Source organism: Chiloscyllium plagiosum, unplaced genomic scaffold (genome assembly GCF_037043375.1).
Source record: "Chiloscyllium plagiosum isolate Xiang-an unplaced genomic scaffold, Cpla_swu_hap1 HiC_scaffold_5, whole genome shotgun sequence".
NCBI lineage: Eukaryota > Metazoa > Chordata > Chondrichthyes > Orectolobiformes > Hemiscylliidae > Chiloscyllium > Chiloscyllium plagiosum.
In genome coordinates, this window is record NW_028270143.1 from 137,222,819 (window position 1) to 137,244,951 (window position 22,133).

The following is a 22,133-nucleotide window of genomic DNA, read 5'->3' on the forward strand; positions in this document are numbered from 1 at the left end:
GGGTATCTGTGCACAGATCATTGAAGGTGAGACGGCAAGGTGAAGAGGCTGTGAAAAAGCAGAAAGCACCCAGAACTAAGATAATTTAATCTGGACATGCTGCAAAATATTATAAAACCATTAGTTTCCAGCTGGAATATTGTCTTATAACTGGAATACAACTACAGTACTGTGTGCAGTTCATGATGGGAGGGATGTGTGTGCACTGGAGAGGGTGAACAGGAGATTTACCACGATGATGCCTGGGCTGGAGAGATTCAGTGATGAGGAGAGATTGGACAGATTGCGGTTGTGTAGGAGAAAGTGAGGACTGCAGATGCTGGAGATCAGCGCTGAAAATGTGTTGCTGGAGAAGCGCAGCAGGTCAGGCAGCATCCAGGGAACAGGAGAATCGACGTTTCGGGCATAAGCCCTTCTTCCTCATTCCTGAAGAAGGGCTTATGCCTGAAACGTCAATTCTCCTGTTCGTTGGATGCTGCCTGACCTGCTGCGCTTTTCCAGCAACACATTTTCAGCTCTGATCTCCAGCATCTGCAGCCCTCACTTTCTCCTCTCTGGGTTACTAGCCCAGTGACATTACCACTACCTCCCATTTCACTGGTGAAAGCCTCCTTGGTTAACTTCTTCAACAGCTTCTGTTTATGCAGCTCTGTCCCATTCCATGTCGATGTTGCTACACTGCTGAACATGTCCCTGACTGTTCACTGTTGGAGCCTCTGGCTGTGTCTTTGGAGCCAGATTTCCTGCTCAGACAGGCCCAGTGTCCTTTTGTATCCCATACCTTACTCAGAACCACCTCACGCACGGCAGAGAGTTTGCTAGCTTGTGTTTGTTTTGTGTTCTGGCCACTGTGTCATACTGTAGCTAGTGTTCTCAAGGCCTTTGGTCCCATCCCAGTGGCTGTATGTTATTTGCCACCTGTGAATCAATGCTGCTGTCTCCTTTTCTTTCAAACAGACCCTTTTGGAACATGTTCAGGGGTGTTGAGGCAGTCACCAACTCTATTATTGACTCCAATTCAGCCTCTTTAAAATTGTATAATGTTCTTGGAGTAGCATCTATTCTCAAACTGATCAATTCCAAGCAAAGAACTCTAACACAGTCTTCCATAGTCCATATCAGTTGGAAACTGTTCAGAACAGCACAAGGTACTCCCCTTGTTACCAGCTGCTGTCAGCATCTTCTCAGTTTGCTCAAGCAGTTCAGTATCTGCTGGGCTCTAAGTGTGAATTTAGCCAGTCTTTCCAGTTCATGCTGGGGGGCGTGGTATCTCTCTGTTCTTAGTATTCCCTTTCTAGCTTTTGGCTGGAAACTTGATCCAGAGCCTGGTCAGTGCTCTCTGCCTCACTCCTCAATACACTTTGGTCTTTACCTTCCATTGTTTTAATGTACATGTGCTTTCTCTTAGTTCAGCAAACAGCTCTCCAACGATGGCCCACACGTGACTGTGCGGTGTGGCACGGTGGCCCAGTGGTTAGCACAGCTGCCTCACAGCGTCAGGAGTCCGGGTTCAATTCCCACCTTGGGTGACTGTCTGTGTAGAGTTTGCACATTCTCCCGTGTCTGCGTGGGTTTCCTCCCACAGTCCAAAGATGTGCAGGTTACAGGGGTTGGCCGTGCTAAATTGCCGTGGTGTTCAGCGATGTGTAGGTTAGGTGCATTAGTCAGGGGTAAATGTAGGTTAGGGGAAATGGGTCGGGGTGTGGACTTGATGGGCCAAAGGGCCTGTTTCCATACTGTAGGGATTCTATGATCAGACTCACAGCAATGTGCTTGAGGTTTTGCTGCTCTCTGAGAAAACTACGCTCACAAAAATTAGCAACAGAATTCGATCACTCTGCCCTCGATCCAGCGGCTGGATTTGGTAAAGTCCTGGCTGGTTGTAGTCTCAGATCCACGTTTCTGGCTGCGCTCTCTGTACCTTCGCAACTCTGTACGAAAGTATATTCCTCTACGTTTCTGTCTTCATTGGGAGAGCCTGTATTTTTACACAATGCCCCTGGGCTGATGTTTTACTATACAGTCTGTCAAACCCTCTCAGGATTTACATCTTAAAAAGCTCACTCTCAATCTTCTCAGGAATTCTCTTCAGTGAGAGTTGGTGCAACCAATGCTACTGGTCAAAGGGAATCCTTTCACCCCAGGAATCAGTCATGTGGACCTTTCCTAAACTGAGTTTGATGTAATATATCAGGGGGACCAAAACTGTCCGAGTACTCTCAATGTGGTGGAGGGATCGAGCCTGTTGTATTTAAGACAGCTCACCATCACTTCACTCAGGGCAGATCGGGACAAGCAGTAAATGCTCATTGTGTGACACCAATATCCTATCAATGAGTGAAAGAATAGACTTCAACTGCCATCGCATATGAACATCTCAATCCCTCTTCAATGTGCTGAGAGTTCTTGCCCCTCCCACTCTCAGGCTGTGAGGTCCAGATTCCCCCCCCACCCCCCCCCCCCCCCCCGGGTGAAAAGGTCTATCCTCAGATCCTCCTCTAAACCTCCTGCCCTTTTACCTTAAACCTGTGCCCCTGGTCATTGATCCCTCTGTCCTATCTAGGCCCATCATCATTTTCTACACCTCAGTCGTGTCCCCTTTCAATATCCCCAGGTCCAAGGAAAACAACCGCAATCTGACAGCATCCAAGGAGCAGGGGAATCGACGTTTCAGGCTTGAGCCATTCTTCAGGAAAGGCCCAAAACGTTGATTCTCCTGTTCCCTGGATGCTGCCTGACCTGCTGCGCTTCTCCAGCAACACATTTTCAGCTCATTAGTAACCCAGAAGCCCAGGCCAATGCCCTAAGGACAGCCGTTCACATCCCACCATGGCAGATGGTGAAACTTTAATTCAATAAAAATCTGGGGGTGGGGGGAAAAAGTTCAGCATCTAATTGTTCATTGTTACATAACCCCATTTGGTTTACTAATGTTCTTTAGGGAAGGAGATCTGTCAAGGTTCCCTTGTCTGACCTACTGTGACGCCAGACCACAACAATGTGGTGGACTCTGAACTGCCCTCTGGGCAATTAGGGATGGGCAATAAATGCTGGCCTAGCCCGTGACACCCTCATCCAATGAAAAGGAAAAGACAAGATAGATCAAGATCAAGATAATCTGTACCCACTGGTTGGGGATTCTCAAACAAGGGGCCAGAGTCTGAGAATGAGGGCCAGACTGTTCAGGAGAGATGCTCGGAAGCACTTCCACAGAAAGGGTAGGAGAGGTTTGGAACTCTCTTCCACAAACAGCAGGGAATGTTGGATCAGTTCTTAATTTTAAATCTGAGATACACAGAATTTTGTTAAGCAAAGGTATTAAAGGGATATGAGCCAAAAGTTAGGTCATAGATCAGCCATCATCTCGTTGAACAGGCCTACTCCTGTTCCTGCACTGCTGTAAAAACATTAGCTTAAAGGAAGCTATAAGCACACACTCCAAACCAATTTGTGTGAAGGCCCTCCCAGTCTGAATTCTGAAGCACACGGACCAGGATTATTGGAACTCAATGGTACATTAGGGGCATTCAATGCATTACTAATCCATTAACGAGACAAGACAGTTGGGGCAATTCCACCTGGAAACCACAACCAATGTTCATCCTGCAAGTAATCAGGGAATAGGTGGCACCATGTGGAAATGTGGAGGAGGCCGGTTCGAATCAGGCATTTAAAAGGGACTTCGGTGGTTATTTGGATTGAAACGGTGTTCAGGGATGTGGGGAAGGTTGGAGATTGGCACGTGTGGAAAGAACTGGAGCAGGCATGATGGGCCAAATGGCCTCACTCTACGCTATAACAATTTTCTGATTCTGTGACTGTAATTTTACACAAACAGACCAACAGTGGCAGAACCCCTGAAGGTACAGCTCTCAACATTGTGACAATCCATGAGATCACCGCACAGTGGCCCAGTGGTTAGCACTGCCGCCTCACAGCACCAGGAACTCGGGTTTGATTCCAGCCTCAGGCGACTGACTGTGTGGAGTTTGCACGTTCTCCCCGTGTCTGCGTGGGTTTCCTCCGGGTGCTCCGGTTTCCTCCCACAATCCAAAGATGTGCAGGTTAGGTGAATTGGCCATGCTAAATTGCCCTTAGTGTTAGGTAATAAGGGGTAAATGTAGGGGTATGGGTGGATTGCGCTTCGGCGGGTCGGTGTGGACTTGTTGGGCCGAAGGGCCTGTTTCCACACTGTAAGTAATCTAATCTAATCTAATCTAATCCTACTCTAAAATCAGACTAACCGACATACCCTTCATTGTACTATCACCCATGTGCCTAGCCAAGAGTCACTTAAATGTCCCTGATGTCCCTGACTCTACTCCCACCGCTGGCAGCGCATTCCACACACCCACCCACTCTCTGTGTAAAACACCCACCTCTGACATCTCCCCGAAACCTTCCTCCAATCACCTTAAAACTATGCCCCTAATGAAAGACATTTCTGCCCTGGGGAAAAGTCTCTGGCTATCTCCTCTACCTCTGCCTCTCATCGTCTTGTACACCTCTATCGAGTCACCTCTCATCCTCCTTCACTCCAATGAGAAAAGCCCTAGCTCCTGCAACCTTTCTCCATAAGACACACCCTCCAGTCCAGGCAGCTTCCTGGGAAATCTCCTCTGTACCCTCTCTAAAGCTTCCACATCCTTCCTATAATGAGGTAACCAGAATTGAACACAATATTCCAAGTGTGGTCTATCCAGGGCTTTATAGAGCTGCAGCATAACCTCACAGCTCTTAAACTCAGTTCACCTGCTAATGAAAGACAACACACCATACACCTTCATAACAACTCATCAACCTGGGTAACAACTTTGAGGGATCTATGGACATGGACCCCAAGATCCCTCTGTTCCTCCACACTGCCAGGAATCCTGCCTTTAACCCTGGAATCTGTATTCAAATTCCATCTTCCAAAGTGAATCACTTCACACTTTTCCAGGTTGAACTCCATCTGCCACTTATCAGCCCAGGATGTAGGTTTGCTCGTGGAGCTGAAAGGTTTGTTTTCAGATGTTTCGTCACCATACTGGGGTAACATCATCAGTGAGCCTCTGGTGAAACACGGGTGTTATGTCCCACTTTCTATTTGTGTTTAGGTTTCCTTGAGTTGGTGATGTCATTTCCAGCTCTTCCCAGTTCCAAATCTTCTCAAAACTCGCTAACTTCTCAGCCCGGTTCTGTATCCTGTCAATGTCCCACTGAAACCTATAACAGCCCCCCACACTATCCACAACTCCAACAACTTCGGTGTCATCGGCAACCTTACTAACCCACCCTTCCACTTCCTCATCAGGTCAGTTATAAACATCACAAAGAGCAGAGGTCCCAGAACCGATCCCTACAGATCACCACTGGTCACCGAGCTCCAGGCTGAATACCTTCCATCTACTACCATGGACCAGCCAATTCTGTATCCAGACAGACAAATTTCCCTGTATCCCAAGCCTCCTTACTTTCTGAATGAGCCTACCAAGAGAAGCTTATCAAACACCTTGCTAAATTGCATGTACACCACCCCCACTGCTCTACCTTCATCAACGTGTTGTGTCACATCCTCAGTAAGGATTGTGAGGCACGACCTGCCCCTCACAGAGCCATGCTGACTATCTCTAATCAAACTATGGTTTTCCAAATAACCATAAATCCTGTCTCTCAGAATCCTCTCCAATACTTTGCCCACCAGAGACCTAAGACTGACTGGTCTGTAATCCCCAGGATTATTCCTACTCTCTTTCTTGAACAAGGGAAAAACATTTACCACCCTCCAATCATTTGGCACTACTCCAGTGGACAGTGAGGACGCAAAGGTCATCGCCAAAGGCAGAATGTCCCCCAACATGTTCAATGCTACAGCAGCATCCAAGGCGATGCCTGGTCCCCTGCACACTTTAACCAAAATCTCCCGGTGACATTCTCTCCCCCTGTCTGTGGGATGTGGGTGTCACTGCCTGGTCCCCTGCACACTTTAACCAAAATCTCCCGGTGACATTCTCTCCCCCTGTCTGTGGGATGTGGGTGTCACTGGCTGCGTCCACATTTATTGCCCACCCCTGGGACTGGAAAGCAGCAAATATGCTCCTGTTTCAAAAAGCTCGAAGGATAAACTTCCAAAACTGCGGTTTCTGCACAAAGTGTTTAGGCGAGAACCTCCCATTAGTGAAGGATCAGCGAGCAGAAGGCACAGGATTAAAATAATTAGTAAGGAAAGGAAATGGTGAGCAAAGAGAAACATTCTCACTCAGTGAGTAGTTCAGGTCTGGACTCTTGGGGAGGGTGGTCAGTGTACATTCAATGGAGATTTTTAACAGGAAATTAAATCATTATCTTCAGCAAAAATGTTTGCCCATCTCAGGAAAAAGCAGACCATTGGATCTAGGTGGACGAGGGGTTAGGGGGCCGAATGGCCACATTCTGTGCTGTAACTGATCTGTTCCACTTGGAGACACATTTTCCAATCAAGGTGGTGCTAGTCTGAACGCTAATCCAAGTCTTGTGCCATCTGAGCAGATTAACTATGTGGTGGCTCGGGGATTCTGTGGAAGCTGTGGGGTGTGTTTCACTCCCAGTCTGCGTACACTAACCACATCCCAGTCAATGTGCCTGGATCACACTCTGAGCTGATAAACCCAGAGTCACAGCCTCACCTGGAAATGAAGGATAATCGTCCATATCAGACCCAGGGTCAGCTTCGGATTCCCGTCCGCAATGTCATCATTCCTGATATTTACGAGCCGGACCTGGGATAGAGAAACCAGGGGGTAATCAGATACAGGGCAGGGAGCTGACCCACTCCACATCCCACCCCAGAGTCACCCCCTTCCCCCTCCCCCAGTGGGACAGGACAGTGATACCCTCCCTCCCCCAGTGGGACAGGACAGTGACCTCCCCCCTCCCCCAGTGGGACATGGCAGTGACCCTTCCCCTCCCCCAGTGGGACAGGACAGTGACCCTTCCCCTCCCCCAGTGGGACACGGCAGTGACCCCCCTCCCCTCCCCCAGTGGGACAGGACAGTGACCCTTCCCCTCCCCCAGTGAGACAGGACAGTGACCTCCCCCCCTCCCCCAGTGGGACAGGGCAGTGACCCTTCCCCTCCCCCAGTGGGACAGGACAGTGACCCCCCCCAAAGTGGGACGGGGCAGTGATACCCTCCCTCCCCCAATGGGACAGGACAGTGACCCCCCTCCCCCAGTGGGACAGGACAGTGACCCTTCCCCTCCCCCAGTGGGACAGGACAGTGACCCTTCCCCTCCCCCAGTGGCACGGGGCAGTGACCACCCCCCCCCCAGTGGGACAGGGCAGTGACCCCCACCCCCAGTGGGACAGGGCAGTGACCCTTCCCCTCCCCCAGTGGGACAGGGCAGTGACCCTTCCCCTCCCCCCCCAGTGGCACGGGGCAGTGACCCCCCTCCCTCAGTGGGACAGGGCAGTGACCCTTCCCCTCCCCCAGTGGGACAGGACAGTGACCCCCTCCCCCCCAGTGGGACAGGGCAGTGACCCTTCCCCTCCCCCCCCAGTGGGACAGGACAGTGACCCCCTCCCCCCCAGTAGGACAGGGCAGTGACCCCCACCCCCAGTGGGACAGGAGTGACCCCTTTCCCCCCCGCCCCCCCCCCCCCCCAGTGGGACAGGACAGTGACCCCCTCCCCCCCCCCCCCCCCAGTGGGACAGGACAGTGACCCCCTCCCCCCCCAGTGACACGGGGCAGTGACCCCCCCCCCAGTGGGACAGGGCAGTAACCCCCACCCCCAGTGGGACAGGGCAGTAACCCCCACCCCCAGTGGGACAGGGCAGTGACCCTTCCCCTCCCCCCCCAGTGGCACGGGGCAGTGACCCCCCCCCCCAGTGGGACAGGGCAGTGACCCCCTCCCCCTCCCCCCCCCGCCCAGTGGGACGGGGTAGTGACCCCCCTCCCCCCCCCCCCCCCCCCCAGTATGACGGGGTAGTGACCCCCCTCCCCCCCCCCACCCTGATCTGTACTGAGTGGTGACCCTCCCTGACGGGGAGTATGTGACCCCTCCCTTCCCAGTGCCGTCCCACATTCAGCATCTCCTTGGTTGCGGTGCCCAGCTCTTACCTGGCGATGTTTGAGGTATTCCAGGGCAATGCCCACATTCTGCAGCTTATGGAATCGCATCCGGCCTTTTTCCCGGGGCTGGTGGGAGGAACAACATTGCTCAGTCATTTCCAGAATGAGATCTTCCACCTTTATATTCAACTAAACTCAAACTGACCACTGGCTACACTGTGCACCCACACTGACCACTGGATACACTGACCATTAGACCCATAGTGACCACTGGATTACTATCCATCAGACCCACACTGACCACTGGATACACTGACCATTAGACCCATAGTGATCACTGGATTACTATCCATCAGACCCACACTGACCAATGGATACACTGTCCATCAGACCCATAATGACCACTGGATACACTGTCCAACAGACCCACACTGACCACTGGATACACTGTCCATCAGACCCATAATGACCGCTGGATATACTGTCCATCACACCCATACTGACCACTGGATACACTGTCCAACAGACCCATACTGACCACTGGATATACTGTCCATCAGACCCACACTGACCACTGGATACACTGTCCATCACAGCCACACTGACCACTGGATTACGATCCATCAGACCCACACTGACCACTGAATACACTGTCCATCAGACCCATACTGACCACTGGATACACTGTCCATCACACCGACACTGACCACTGGATACACTGACCATTAGACCCATACTGACCACTGGATACATTGTCCATCACATCCACACTGACCACTGGATACATTGTCCATCAGACCCATACTGACCACTGGATACATTGTCCATCAGACCCATACTGACCACTGGATACAATGTCCATCAGACCCGCAGTGACCAGTAGATAGACTGGTGATTCACACTAACCACTGGGTATACTGTTTATATGCAGTACATATGACTCAGGATAGATTGTGTGTTATCACAGGGGAGTGAGTGTGATTGGAAGGGAGTGAGTGTGATCGGGGGGGAGTGAGTGTGTTCGGGGAGGGAGTGAGTGTGTTCGGGAAGGGAGTGAGTGTGATCGGGGGGGAGTGAGTGTGTTCGGGGAGGGAGTGAGTGTGTTCAGGAAGGGAGTGAGTGCAATCAGGGAGGGAGTGAGCGTGATCGGGGAGGGAGTGAGTGTGATCGGGGAGGGAGTGAGTGGGATCGGGGAGGGAGTGATTGTGATCGGGGAGGGACTGAGTGTGATCGGGGAGGGAGTGAGCGTGATCGGGGAGGGAGTGAGTGGGATCAGTGAGGGAGTGAGTGTAATCAGGGAGGGAGTGAGTGTGATCGGGGAGGGAGTGAGTGTGATCGGGGAGGGAGTGATTGTGATCGGGGAGGGAGTGAGTGTGATCGGGGAGGGAGTGAGTGTGATCGGGGAGGGAGTGATTGTGATCGGGGAGGGAGTGAGTGCGATCGGGGAGGGAGTGAGTGTGATCGGGGCGGGAGTGAGTGGGATGGGGGCGGGAGTGAGTGGGATCGGGGAGGGAGTGAGTGCGATCAGGGAGGGAGTGAGTGTGATCGGGGAGGGAGTGAGTGGGATGGGGGAGGGAGTGAGCGTGATCGGGGAGGGAGGGAGTGTGATCAGGAGGGAGTGAGTGTGATCGGGGAGGGAGGGAGTGTGATCAGGAGGGAGTGAGCGTGATCGGGGAGGGAGGGAGTGTGATCAGGAGGGAGTGAGTGTGAGGAGGAGTGAGTGACCGTGATCGGGGAGGGATTGAGTGTGATCAGGGAGGGAGTGAGTGTGATCAGGGAGGGAGTGAGTGTGATCGGGGAGGGAGTGAGTGTGATCAGGGAGGGAGTGAGTGTGATCGGGGAGGGAGTGAGTGTGATCAGGGAGGGAGTGAGTGCGATCGGGGAGGGAGTGATTGTGATCGGGGAGGGAGTGTGTGTGATCGGGGAGGGAGTGAGTGTGTTCAGGGGAGGGAGTGAGTGTGATCAGAAGGGAGTGGGTGTGATCGGAGAGGGAGTGAGTGTGATCGGGGAAGGAGTGAGTGTGATCGGGGAGGGAGTGAGTGTGATCGGGGAGGGAGTGAGTGTGTTCAGGGGAGGGAGGGAGTGTGATCGGGGAGGGAGTGAGTGTGATCGGGGAGGGAGTGTGTGTGAGTGAGTGAGTGTGATCAGAAGGGAGTGATTGTGATCGGGGAGGGAGTGAGTGTGATCGGGGAGGGAGTGAGCGTGATCGGGGAAGGAGTGAGTGTGATGAGGGAGTGAGTGTGATCGGGGAAGGAGTGAGTGTGATCGGGGAGGGAGTGAGTGCGATCGGGGAAGGAGTGAGTGTGAACGGGGAGGGAGTGTGTGTGATCGGGGAAGGAGTGAGTGTGATGAGGGAGTGAGTGTGATCGGGGAGGGAGTGAGTGTGATGGGGGCGGGAGTGAGTGTGTTCAGGGGAGTGAGTGTGATCGGGGAGGGAGTGTGTGTGTTCGGGGAAGGAGTGAGTGTGATCGGGGAGAGAGTAAGTGTGATCGGGGAAGGAGTGAGTGTGATCGGGGAGGGAGTGAGTGTGATCGGGGAGGGAGTGAGTGTGTTGAGGGGAGGGAGTGAGTGTCATCGGGGCGGGAGTGAGTGTGTTCAGGGGAGGGAGTGAGTGTGATCGGGGAGGGAGTGAGTGTGATCGGGGAGGGAGTGTGTGTGATCGGGGAGGGAGTGAGTGTGATCGGGGAGGGAGTGAGTGTGATCGGGGAGGGAGTGAGTGTGATGAGGGAGTGAGTGTGATCGGGGAGGGAGTGAGTGTGATCGGGGAAGGAGTGATTGTGATGAGGGAGTGTGTGTGATCGGGGAAGGAGTGAGTGTGATCGGGGAAGGTGTGAGTGTGATGAGGGAGTGAGTGTGATCGGGGAGGGAGTGAGTGTGATGGGGGTGGGAGTGAGTGTGATGAGGGAGTGAGTGTGATCGGGGAGGGAGTGAGTGTGATGTGGGCGGGAGTGAGTGTGATGAGGGAGTGAGTATGATGGGGGCGGGAGTGAGTGTGATGAGGGAGTGAGTGTGATCGGGGAGGGAGTGAGTGTGATGAGGGAGTGAGTGTGATGGGGGCGGGAGTGAGTGTGATGAGGGAGTGAGTGTGATGGGGGCGGGAGTGGGTGTGATCGGGGAGGGAGTGAGTGTGATAGGGGCGGGAGTGAGTGTGATCGGGGAGGGAGTGAGTGTGATCGGGGAGGGAGTGAGTGTGATCGGGGCGGGAGTGAGTGTGATGAGGGAGTGAGTGTGATCGGGGAGGGAGTGAGTGTGATCGAGGAGGGAGTGAGTGTGATGGGGGCGGGAGTGAGTGTGATCGGGGAGGGAGTGAGTGTGATGGGGGCGGGAGTGAGTGTGATGAGGGAGTGAGTGTGATGGGGGCGGGAGTGAGTGTGATGGGGGAGGGAGTGAGTGTGATGAGGGAGTGAGTGTGATGGGGGAGGGAGTGAGTGTGATGAGGGAGTGAGTGTGATCGGGGAGGGAGTGAGTGTGATGGGGGCGGGAGTGAGTGTGATGAGGGAGTGAGTGTGATGGGGGCGGGAGTGAGTGTGATGAGGGAGTGAGTGTGATGGGGGCGGGAGTGAGTGTGATGAGGGAGTGAGTGTGATGGGGGCGGGAGTGAGTGTGATCGGGGAGGGAGTGAGTGTGAGGGGGGCGGGAGTGAGTGTGATCGGGGAGGGAGTGAGTGTGATGAGGGAGTGAGTGTGATGGGGGCGGGAGTGAGTGTGATGAGGGAGTGAGTGTGATGAGGGAGTGAGTGTGATGGGGGTGGGAGTGAGTGTGATGAGGGAGTGAGTGTGATCGGGGAGGGAGTGAGTGTGATGAGGGAGTGAGTGTGATCGGGGAGGGAGTGAGTGTGATGAGGGAGTGAGTGTGATGAGGGAGTGAGTGTGATGAGGGAGTGAGTGTGATCGGGGAGGGAGTGAGTGTGATGAGGGAGTGAGTGTGATGGGGGAGGGAGTGAGTGTGATGAGGGAGTGAGTGTGATCGGGGAGGGAGTGAGTGTGATGAGGGAGTGAGTGTGATCGGGGAGGGAGTGAGTGTGATGAGGGAGTGAGTGTGATGAGGGAGTGAGTGTGATTGGGGAGGGAGTGAGTGTGATGAGGGAGTGAGTGTGATCGGGTTGGGAGTGAGTGTGATCGGGGAGGGAGTGAGTGTGATGAGGGAGTGAGTGTGATGGGGGCGGGAGTGAGTGTGATGAGGGAGTGAGTGTGATCGGGGAGGGAGTGAGTGTGATGAGGGAGTGAGTGTGATCGGGGAGGGAGTGAGTGTGATGAGGGAGTGAGTGTGATCGGGGAGGGAGTGAGTGTGATCGGGGAGGGAGTGAGTGTGATGAGGGAGTGAGTGTGATCGGGGAGGGAGGGAGTGTGATCGGGGAGGGAGTGAGTGTGATGGGGCGGGAGTGAGTGTGATCGGGGAGGGAGTGAGTGTGATGAGGGAGTGAGTGTGATCGGGGAGGGAGTGAGTGTGATGAGGGAGTGAGTGTGATGAGGGAGTGAGTGTGATCGGGGAGGGAGTGAGTGTGATGAGGGAGTGAGTGTGATCGGGGAGGGAGTGAGTGTGATGGGGGCGGGAGTGAGTGTGATCGGGGAGGGAGTGAGTGTGATCGGGGAGGGAGTGAGTGTGATGAGGGAGTGAGTGTGATCGGGGAGGGAGTGAGTGTGATGAGGGAGTGAGTGTGATGGGGGCGGGAGTGAGTGTGATGAGGGAGTGAGTGTGATCGGGGAGGGAGTGAGTGTGATGAGGGAGTGAGTGTGATCGGGGAGGGAGTGAGTGTGATGAGGGAGTGAGTGTGATCGGGGCGGGAGTGAGTGTGATGGGGGCGGGAGTGAGTGTGATCGGGGAGGGAGTGAGTGTGAACGGGGAGGGAGTGAGTGTGATCGGGGCGGGAGTGAGTGTGAACGGGGAGGGAGTGAGTGTGAACGGGGAGGGAGTGAGTGTGATCGGGGCGGGAGTGAGTGTGAATGGGGAGTGAGTGAGTGTGAACGGGGAGTGAGTGAGTGTGAACGGGGAGGGAGTGAGTGTGATCGGGGCGGGAGTGTGTGTGATGAGGGAGTGAGTGTGATCGGGGAGGGAGTGAGTGTGAACGGGGAGTGAGTGAGTGTGAACGGGGAGGGAGTGAGTGTGATCGGGGCGGGAGTGTGTGTGATGAGGGAGTGAGTGTGATCGGGGAGGGAGTGTGTGTGATGGGGGCGGGAGTGAGTGTGATCGGGGAGGGAGTGAGTGTGAACGGGGCGGGAGTGAGTGTGATCGGGGAGGGAGTGAGTGTGAACGGGGAGGGAGTGAGTGTGATGGGGGCGGGAGTGAGTGTGAACGGGGAGGGAGTGAGTGTGAACGGGGCGGGAGTGAGTGCGATCGGGGCGGGAGTGAGTGTGAACGGGGAGGGAGTGAGTGTGAACGGGGAGGGAGTGAGTGTGATCGGGGAGGGAGTGAGTGTGATGAGGGAGTGAGTGTGATCGGGGAGGGAGTGAGTGTGATGAGGGAGTGAGTGTGATCGGGGAGGGAGTGAGTGTGATGAGGGAGTGAGTGTGAATGCCGTGCTGATTGTGGAGTCCTGCTGTAATGTCTGAGCTCACTCGTCTGCCACGTGGCGTGCCACGTCTGCTCCGTTTCCTGGATCAGGGAAGTGTGTGCACATCATTGATTAGTGTCTCAATGGGGGAACAGTGTATCCACGGGGCCCCTCGGGGCCTGTCTCTCTCCTCACACACACCCTGTTATAAAAGGCAGCTTCGACAAAATGTCCGATACGTGAGAAACAAAGACAATGAGTCACCAAAGTCTCCAACCGGCAGTGACTAATGTCACTGAGTCGACAGAGACAATACCAGCTGCAGAGTCTTTATAAATAGTTTATACACCACCCTCTACATAATGAGCTTCACAAACTCAGCATTGAACACCCAACTCCAACAATCGATGGCCGCTCACATTACAGTCAGCCAGAGGGAACCATGCTTTTCTTTATTGGGTCATGGCACCGTGGGGCCCATCCCTAATTGCCCTGTGCTGAGTGTCTTTGCTAGGCCATTTCAGAGGGCAGTTAAGACGTAGCCACATTGCTGTGGGTGTGGAGTCACATGTAGGCCAGACTAGGTAAGGATGGCAGATTGCCTTCCATAACAGAAGGCAGTGTCCCAGATGGGATTCTACAACAAGCAGTGCTCGTTTCACAATCACTCTCACCCGAAATTAACTTTCATTTCCTCACTTGTTAATTTAATTAAATTCAATTTGGTGAGGTGTATGTGGTCAATTTGAGGGTTAGATGTTAGGGGAGGAAAGAATACTGACATTCCTCAATAACAGTTTATCACAACAAGATCAGCAATTCAGATGGGAAGAGGGTCTGTGTCCATTGGGACTGTGTAGAATGGGAGGGAACGGAAAGGAGTTAGCTCCATTTGGATTGTGGACTGTGGGGGTGAATGGGAAGGTGTTTGATCCATTGGGATTGTGGACAGTGGGGGTGAATGGGAAGGAGTTTGGGTCCATTCGGATTGGGGACAGCGGAAGTGAATGGGAAAGGGTTTGGATCCAATGGGATCTTGGACAGTTGGGGTGAATGGGAAGGGGTTTGGGTCCATTGGGATTGTGGACAGTGGGGGTGAATGGGAAGGGGTTTGGGTCCATTGGGATTGTGGACAGTGGGAGTGAATGGGAAGGGGTTTGGGTCCATTGGGATTGTGGACAGTGGGGGTGAATGGGAAGGGGTTTGGGTCCATTGGGATTGTGGACAGTGGGAGTGAATGGGAAGGTGTTTGGGTCCATTGGGATTGTGGATAGTGGGGGTGAATGGGAAGGTGTTTAGTCCATTGCGATTGTGGACAGTGGGGGTGAATGGGAAGGGGTTTGGGTCCATTGGGATTGTGACAGTGGGGGTGAATGGGAAGGTGTTTGATCCATTGGGATTGTGGACAGTGGGGGTGAATGGGAAGGGGTTTGGGTCCATTGGGATTGTGGACAGTGGGAGTGAATGGGAAGGGGTTTGGGTCCATTGGGATTGTGACAGTGGGAGTGAATGGGAAGGTGTTTGATCCATTGGGATTGTGGACAGTGGGGGTGAATGGGAAGGGGTTTGGGTCCATTGGGATTGTGGACAGTGGGAGTGAATGGGAAGGTGTTTAGTCCATTGCGATTGTGGACAGTGGGGGTGAATGGGAAGGGGTTTGGGTCCATTGGGATTGTGACAGTGGGAGTGAATGGGAAGGTATTTGATCCATTGGGATTGTGGACAGTGGGGGTGAATGGGAAGGGGTTTGGGTCCATTGGGATTGTGGACAGTGGGAGTGAATGGGAAGGGGTTTGGATCCAATGGGATTGTGGACAGTGGGAGTGAATGGGAAGGTGTTTGATCCATTGGGATTGTGGACAGTGGGGGTGAATGGGAAGGAGTTTGGGTCCATTCGGATTGGGGACAGCGGAAGTGAATGGGAAGGGGTTTGGGTCCATTGGGATTGTGGACAGTGGGGGTGAATGGGAAGGTGTTTGGGTCCATTGGGATTGTGGACAGTGGGGGTGAATGGGAAGATGTTTGGTCCATTGGGATTGTGGACAGTGGGGGTGAATGGGAAGGGGTTTGCCCAGTAAGAAATTGAAGTTTATTTAAAGAAGAGCTGCCAGTGGATCATTCTCACGTCTAGTTGCAGGGGCCTGCAATACAGAATCAAGTCCAACTTCTCTACACTCCCTACATACTGAAAAACCTCCAATATTTTGCAACAAACACAGCTCTGTGCAATATTTGCTGTCAAATATTGTACAGAGAGTCCCCCCGATGTTCCGATACGTCTCTCATTCCCTTTTATTCTCTTTGTTTCACATGGAAACAGCCACAAGTTGTCCGGGCTGATCCCTCTCTTTGGAATCTGCTCCTTCCTCACACCCAATGGACCAATGGGATCCCTGACAGGGTCAGACAGTAAATACATCGGGAAAACAGGCCAGTATCCAACTGCAGGCCCTTACGTCCCTCACCCTCACCACCCTCACCCTCAGTCCCCTCACTCTCACCCTCACTCCCTTCACCATCCTCAGTCTCGCTGTCCTCAGTGTTCCTATTCCACCCCCAGCATCCTTTGCGCCTATCCTTTCTACAAACATCCCCAGTGCTGAGATGGAGAACCCTAACTCCACAGTAGGTCATGGTTGAGGGTGGCTTTGCACAGAGTTTGACACATGGAGACTGATGGTCTGAGGCTCTGTCATGAGCTGCTGGACAATCACGCTGAGAGCTACACATTATGACACTGTCAGACTGAGCTGCTGATTGCACCTTCAGTTTGTAATGGAGACTGGTGATAGCATGCAGCACTCACACAATCCACATCCCCACAAACACACATGGAGTTAGCGAATGTGTCAGCATTGATACAAGACACTAGCACAGCATCTCCAGAAACACTGTCAGCTATTCCTAACCAGGTGAAAGTGGGTACTGCAGATGCTGGAGATTAGAGTCTAGATTAGAGTGGTGCTGGAAAATCAATGTTTCGGGCAAAATTCCTTCATCAGGAATTCTGACGAAGGGTTCTTGCCCGAAATGTTGATTTTCCTGCTCCTCGGATGCTGCCTGACTTGCTGTGCTTTTCCAGCACCACTCTAATCTAGAAGCTATTCCCAACCAGCAAGGCAAGATCCCAAGTGGAGAATCCCATCTGTAACTGCTGTAGTAGCCAGATTCAGCTGTGACTCTGCAGTACTGGACACTGAGTGTGTCATCACAGTTTAACAGGAATAATCCAGAGGTTCAGGAACAGCCAGTGTGAGTGTTGCTGCAGGGCTGAGGAGATGAGGAGATAGTTAATGAACAATCACAGTTCCATCATGCTGTCAGAGGTCGCGGGCAGACACACTCACCAGTCGCAAATACCTCATCACATGCTGCTGTCTCAGCTAGCTCAGTGCAGGGAGAGGCATAGGCCAGAGGACAAAGGGTAAATGTCAGAGGTAACGGTACGTTTTTAGCAAACAACAAAGGATCAAATACAAATTAGGAACAAAACATTAACAAAAACAACCCCGAGAAAAATATAAAACAGATCCCAACTCAAATTCTAGCTCCAGCTCATGGGAGGCTGGTAATATCTCCAGCAGGATCCAGACTATCCACGAGGTCATCTCTTCAATAATTACTGTAGGAATCACAAAGCAATCAGCTCAGTAAAAGGAAGGACCAATTCACTTGGTCAACGAGAACCACCTATCAGTGAGCTGTGTCTGGGGCCAGGGCCGAATCAGTGAGAACCAAAAACAGAAATTGCTGGAAAAGCTCAGCGGGAGTGGCAGCATCTGTGGAGAGAAATCAGAGATAACGTTTCGGATCCAGTGATGACTCTTCAGGACAGAGATTTTCAGTAATTTCTGTTTTTATTTCTGATTTGCAGTTCTTTTGTTTTTTCGACCAATCAATGAGGACTGTCAGGGGATTGCTGCATTGTTCTGATAAAAGAAACTTTTAAAGCCCCACTACTAAAATCTCAAAATCCTCATAAATCCTCAGTCCCAACCCCTAAAACCAAAATGATCATCTCAGTCCTTAGATCCTGAAACCAGGAGTCAAATTTCAAACTTGCCAATGACACAGAACTAGAAAAACTGGAAATGAAAAGTTATTCTTATTCATTTGTGGGATGTGGGTGTCACTGGCTGGGCCCAGTATTTATTGCCCGTCCCTAGTTGCCCCCTTGGGGGTGAGCTGCCTTCCTGACCCGCTGCAGTCCATGTGCTGTGGGTTAACCCACAATGTCTCTGAGGGAGGGAATTCCAGGATTCTGACCCAGCGATGCCGAAGGAACGGCGATATATTTCCCAGTCAGGATGGAGGGTGGAGGGGAACTTGCAGGGAATGGTGTTCCCATGTATCTGCTGCCCCTTGTCCTTCTGGATGGAAGTGGGCGTGGGTTTGGAAGGTGCTGTCTAAGGATATTTGGTGAGTTTCTGCCGTGCATCTTGTAGGGGATGGGGAGGGGATGGAGGGAAGATATAGGGGAGGGGCTGGGGGAGGGGATTGGAGAGGGGGTATAGACAAAGTGATCGATTCTGAAGGGTGAGGTCCCAGTTCCTGTCATACCCTCCACCTCTCAGGAAGGATGTGAGGGACTCTGAAAGGGTGCTGAGGGATTTACCAGAATGGTCCCAGGAATGAGGGATTTCAGTTCCCGGGTGAGGTTGGAGAATCTCCTCGGAGACTCGGAGCACTGAGGGAGATCCGATCGAGGTGTACAAGATTCTAACTAGTATCAGGTTGTTTTTCAGACTGGAGGCCTGTGACCAGTGGTGTGCTACAAGGATCGGTGCTGGGTCCACTGCTTTATGTCATTTATATAAACTATTTGGATGTGAATATAGGAGGGGTGGTTAATAAGTTTGTAGATGACACCAAAATTTGGAGGAGTAGTGGACCTCAGAGGGTTATCTCAGAGTATAACGGGATGTTGACCAGATGGGCCAATGGGCCGAGGAGTATTTTGGGAGGCAAAATCAAGGCAGAACTTGTACAGTTAATGACAGAGCTCTGGGGAGTGTTGACAAACAAAGAGACCTAGATGTGCAGATGCCTAATTCCTTGAAACTAGAGTCACAGGTAGATAGGGTGATGAAGAAGGCGTTTGGCAGGTTCACCTTCATTGGTCAGTATAAGAGTTGGGATGTCATGTTGTGTCTGTAGAGGACATTGGTTAGGCCACTATAGGAATATTGTATTCAATGTGAAACTTGAAAGGATTCAGAAAAGATTTACAAGGATGTTGCCAGGGTTGGAGGATCTGAGCTACAGGGAGAGGCTGAACAGGCTGGGGCTGTATTCCCTGGAACATTGGAGGCTGAGGGGTGACCTTATAGAGGTTTATAAATCATGAGGGGCATGGATAGGATAAATAGACAAGGTCATTTCCCCATGGCAGGGGAGTCCAGAACTAGAGGGCTAAGGTTTAAGGTAAGAGGGGAAAGATTTAAAAAGGATTTGAGGCTAACTTTTTCACTCAGAGGGTGGTACGTATATGAAATGACTTCCCAGAGGAAGGGGTGGAGGCTGGTACAATTACGTTTAAAAAGAATCTGGATGGGTATACGGATAGGAAGGGTTCAGAGGGATATGGGCCTAATGCTGGCAATTGGTACTAGATCAGATTGGGATTCTGGATTAGTGGTGCTGGAAGAGCACAGCAGGTCAGGCAGCATCCGACGAGCAGCAAAATCGACGTTTTGGGCAAAAGCCCTTCATCAGGAATAAAGGCAGTGAGCCTGAAGCGTGGAGAGATAAGCTAGAGGAGGGTGGGGGTGGGGAGAAAGTAGCATAGAGTACAATCGGTGAGTGGGGGAGGGGATGAAGGTGATAGGTCAGGGCGGAGAGGGTGGAGTGGATTGGTGGAAAAGGAGATAGGCAGGTAGGACAAGTCCGGACAAGTCATGGGGACAGTGCTGAGCTGGAAGTTTGAAACTAGGGTGAGGTGGGGGAAGGGGAAATGAGGAAACTGTTGAAGTCCACATTGATGCCCTGGGGTTGAAGTGTTCCGAGGCGGAAGATGAGGCGTTCTTCCTCCAGGCATCTGGTGGTGAGGGAGCGGCGGTGGAGGAGGCCCAGCACCTCCATATCCTCGGCAGAGTGGGAGGGGGAGTTGAAATGTTGGGCCACGGGGCGGTGTGGTTGGTTGGTGCGGGTGTCCCAGAGATGTTCCCTAAAGTGCTCTGCTAGGAGGCGCCCAGTCTCCCCAATGTAGAGGAGACCGCATCGGGAGCAACGGATACAATAAATGATATTAGTGGATGTGCAGGTAAAGCTTTGATGGATGTGGAAAGCTCCTTTGGAGCCTTGGATGGAGGTGAGGGAGGAGGTGTGGGCACAGGTTTTACAGTTCCTGCGGTGGCAGGGGAAAGTGCCAGGATGGGAGGGTGGGTTGTCGGGGGTGGTGTGGACCTGACCAGGTAGTCACGGAGGGAACGGTCTTTGCGGAAGGCGGAGAGGGGTGGGGAGGGAAATATATCCCTGGTGGTGGGGTCTGTTTGGAGGTGGCGGAAATGTCGGCGGATGATTTGGTTTATGCGAAGGTTGGTAGGGTGGAAGGTGAGCACCAGGGGGGTTCTGACCTTGTTACGGTTGAAGGGATGGGGTCTGAGGGCGGAGGTGCGGGATGTGGACGAGATGCGTTGGAGGGCATCTTTAACCATGTGGGAAGGGAAATTGCGGTCTCTAAAGAAGGAGGCCATCTGGTGTGTTCGGTGGTGGAACTGGTCCTCCTGGGAGCAGATCCGGCGGGGGCGGAGGAATTGGGAATACGGGATGGCATTTTTGCAAGAGATAGGGTGGGAAGAGGTGTAATCCAGGTAGCTGTGGGAGTCGGTGGGTTTGTAAAAAAATGTCAGTGTCAAGTCGGTCGTCACTGATGGAGATGCAGAGGTCCAGGAAGGGGAGGGAGGTGTCAGAGATGGTCCAGGTAAATTTAAGGTCAGGGTGGAATGTGTTGGTGCAGTTGATGAATTGCTCAACCTCCTCGCGGGAGCACGAGGTGGCGCCAATGCAGTCATCAATGTAGCGGAGGAAGAGGTGGGGAGTGGTGCCGGTGTAACTACGGAAGATCAACTGCTCTACGTAGCCAACAAAGAGACAGGCATAGCTGGGGCCCATACGGGTGCCCATGGCTACCCCTTTGGTCTGGAGGAAGTGGGAGGATTCAAAGGAGAAATTGTTAAGGGTGAGCACCAGTTCGGCCAAACGACCAAGAGTGTTGGTGGAAGGGTACTGTTGGGGACGTCGGACTGGGATGTCTGGTCAGCATGGATGAGTTGGATCGAAGGGTCTGTATCCATGCAGTATGACTCTGAGACTGATTTGTGTTAGAGCGATCTGGGTGTCCTATCCATGAATCACAGAATGTTAGTGTACAAATACAGCAAGTGATGAGGAAAGTAACTGGATAGTTGTTGTTTATTGTGAGGGAAAGGAATAGAAATGTCAGGGTGTGACTGGAGCTGGTCAGTGTGAGTGTGGTGCTGGAAAAACACAGCAGGTCTGGTAGCATCTGAGGAGCAGGAGAATCGACGTTTCGGGCAAAAGCCCGTCATCCTGATGCTGCCTGACCTGCTGTGCTTTTCCAGCACCACTTTAATCTTGACTCTAATCTCCAGCATCTGCAGTACCCACTTGTGGCTGGTCAGTGTGAGAGCACATCCACAAAACTGTTGACAGTTTTAGACTCCTAGTTTGAAGGAAAGATTTAATATCATTCAAAGTAGCTCAGTGAAGGCTCCCAGGATGAAGGGGTTACTTTCTGAGTTGTGTTTGGACAGACTGTGCCTATACCCAGTGGAGTTTGGAACAATGAGAGGGATCACATTGTAACATGAAGATCTTGATAAGGTGGATACTGAGGGCAGGTTCCCTCCTCTGGGAGAGGGTAGGCCTAGAGGACATTGTTTAGGAATGACAGCTCTCCCTTGACAGAGATGAACGGAATCTTTTATCTCTCTGAGGCCAGATCATTATTATGTGGAAGCCTTTTCCCTAAAGGGGAGTGAGGGCTGTCTCTCTCACTTCAGTCAAGCACAAGGCCTGAGAGGTTTCTGATCAATCATGGAGCCAAAGGTTATAGGGTACAGGCAGGAACATGAGCCATCACTTTACTGAGTAAGGGCAGGATTATGTTGACAGGCAGAATGCCCTCCCCTTGCTGCCTACTCAGTTGATCCCATGGCCCTCAGTCTGGGTCCTATTAGGGTCACTCAGGTCTTGCCCTCGTTACAGCCTGGGTTCAAACACAGAGAGAAGAGCTGAGTTTCAGAGGCTCCTGCCCTTCGAACGGAACAATCGAGGATCATCGGGACTCCACGGAATTTGACTTTACTGCATGGGGGAGCAGGTCAAGGGGCCGAATGGCCTGCTTCTGTTCCTGTTTTTAATGTTTGTATGATCCGAATAGATTCCAATCTCCCTGCGCACTCCATTCTCACTCTCCCCTGACAATACAGACAGTTGGATAAACTCTGTCATACAATTCAATAAAATCAAAGCAGCAGAGAAGGAGTGGGCTGGGGAAAGATAGATAGAGAGAGAGAGAGAGAGACAGACACAGAGAGAGAGAGACGCAGAGAGAGAGGGAGAGAGACGCAGAGAGAGAGGGAGAGAGA

At 52.4% G+C, this 22,133-nt stretch overlaps 1 protein-coding gene across 1 annotated transcript in view; it reads right to left on the reverse strand.

The window, feature by feature from the left end:
• LOC122550221 (plectin-like) overlaps nt 1-22,133 on the reverse strand; it is a 109,379-nt gene that overhangs the window by 21,882 nt on the left and 65,364 nt on the right. The window contains exons 5-6 of the mRNA XM_087987779.1: nt 8,079-8,156; nt 6,648-6,740 (exon numbers count right to left, since the gene is read on the reverse strand). Coding sequence (XP_087843905.1) covers nt 6,648-6,740; nt 8,079-8,156 — 171 coding nt within the window. The remainder of the gene's footprint in view (nt 1-6,647; nt 6,741-8,078; nt 8,157-22,133) is intronic.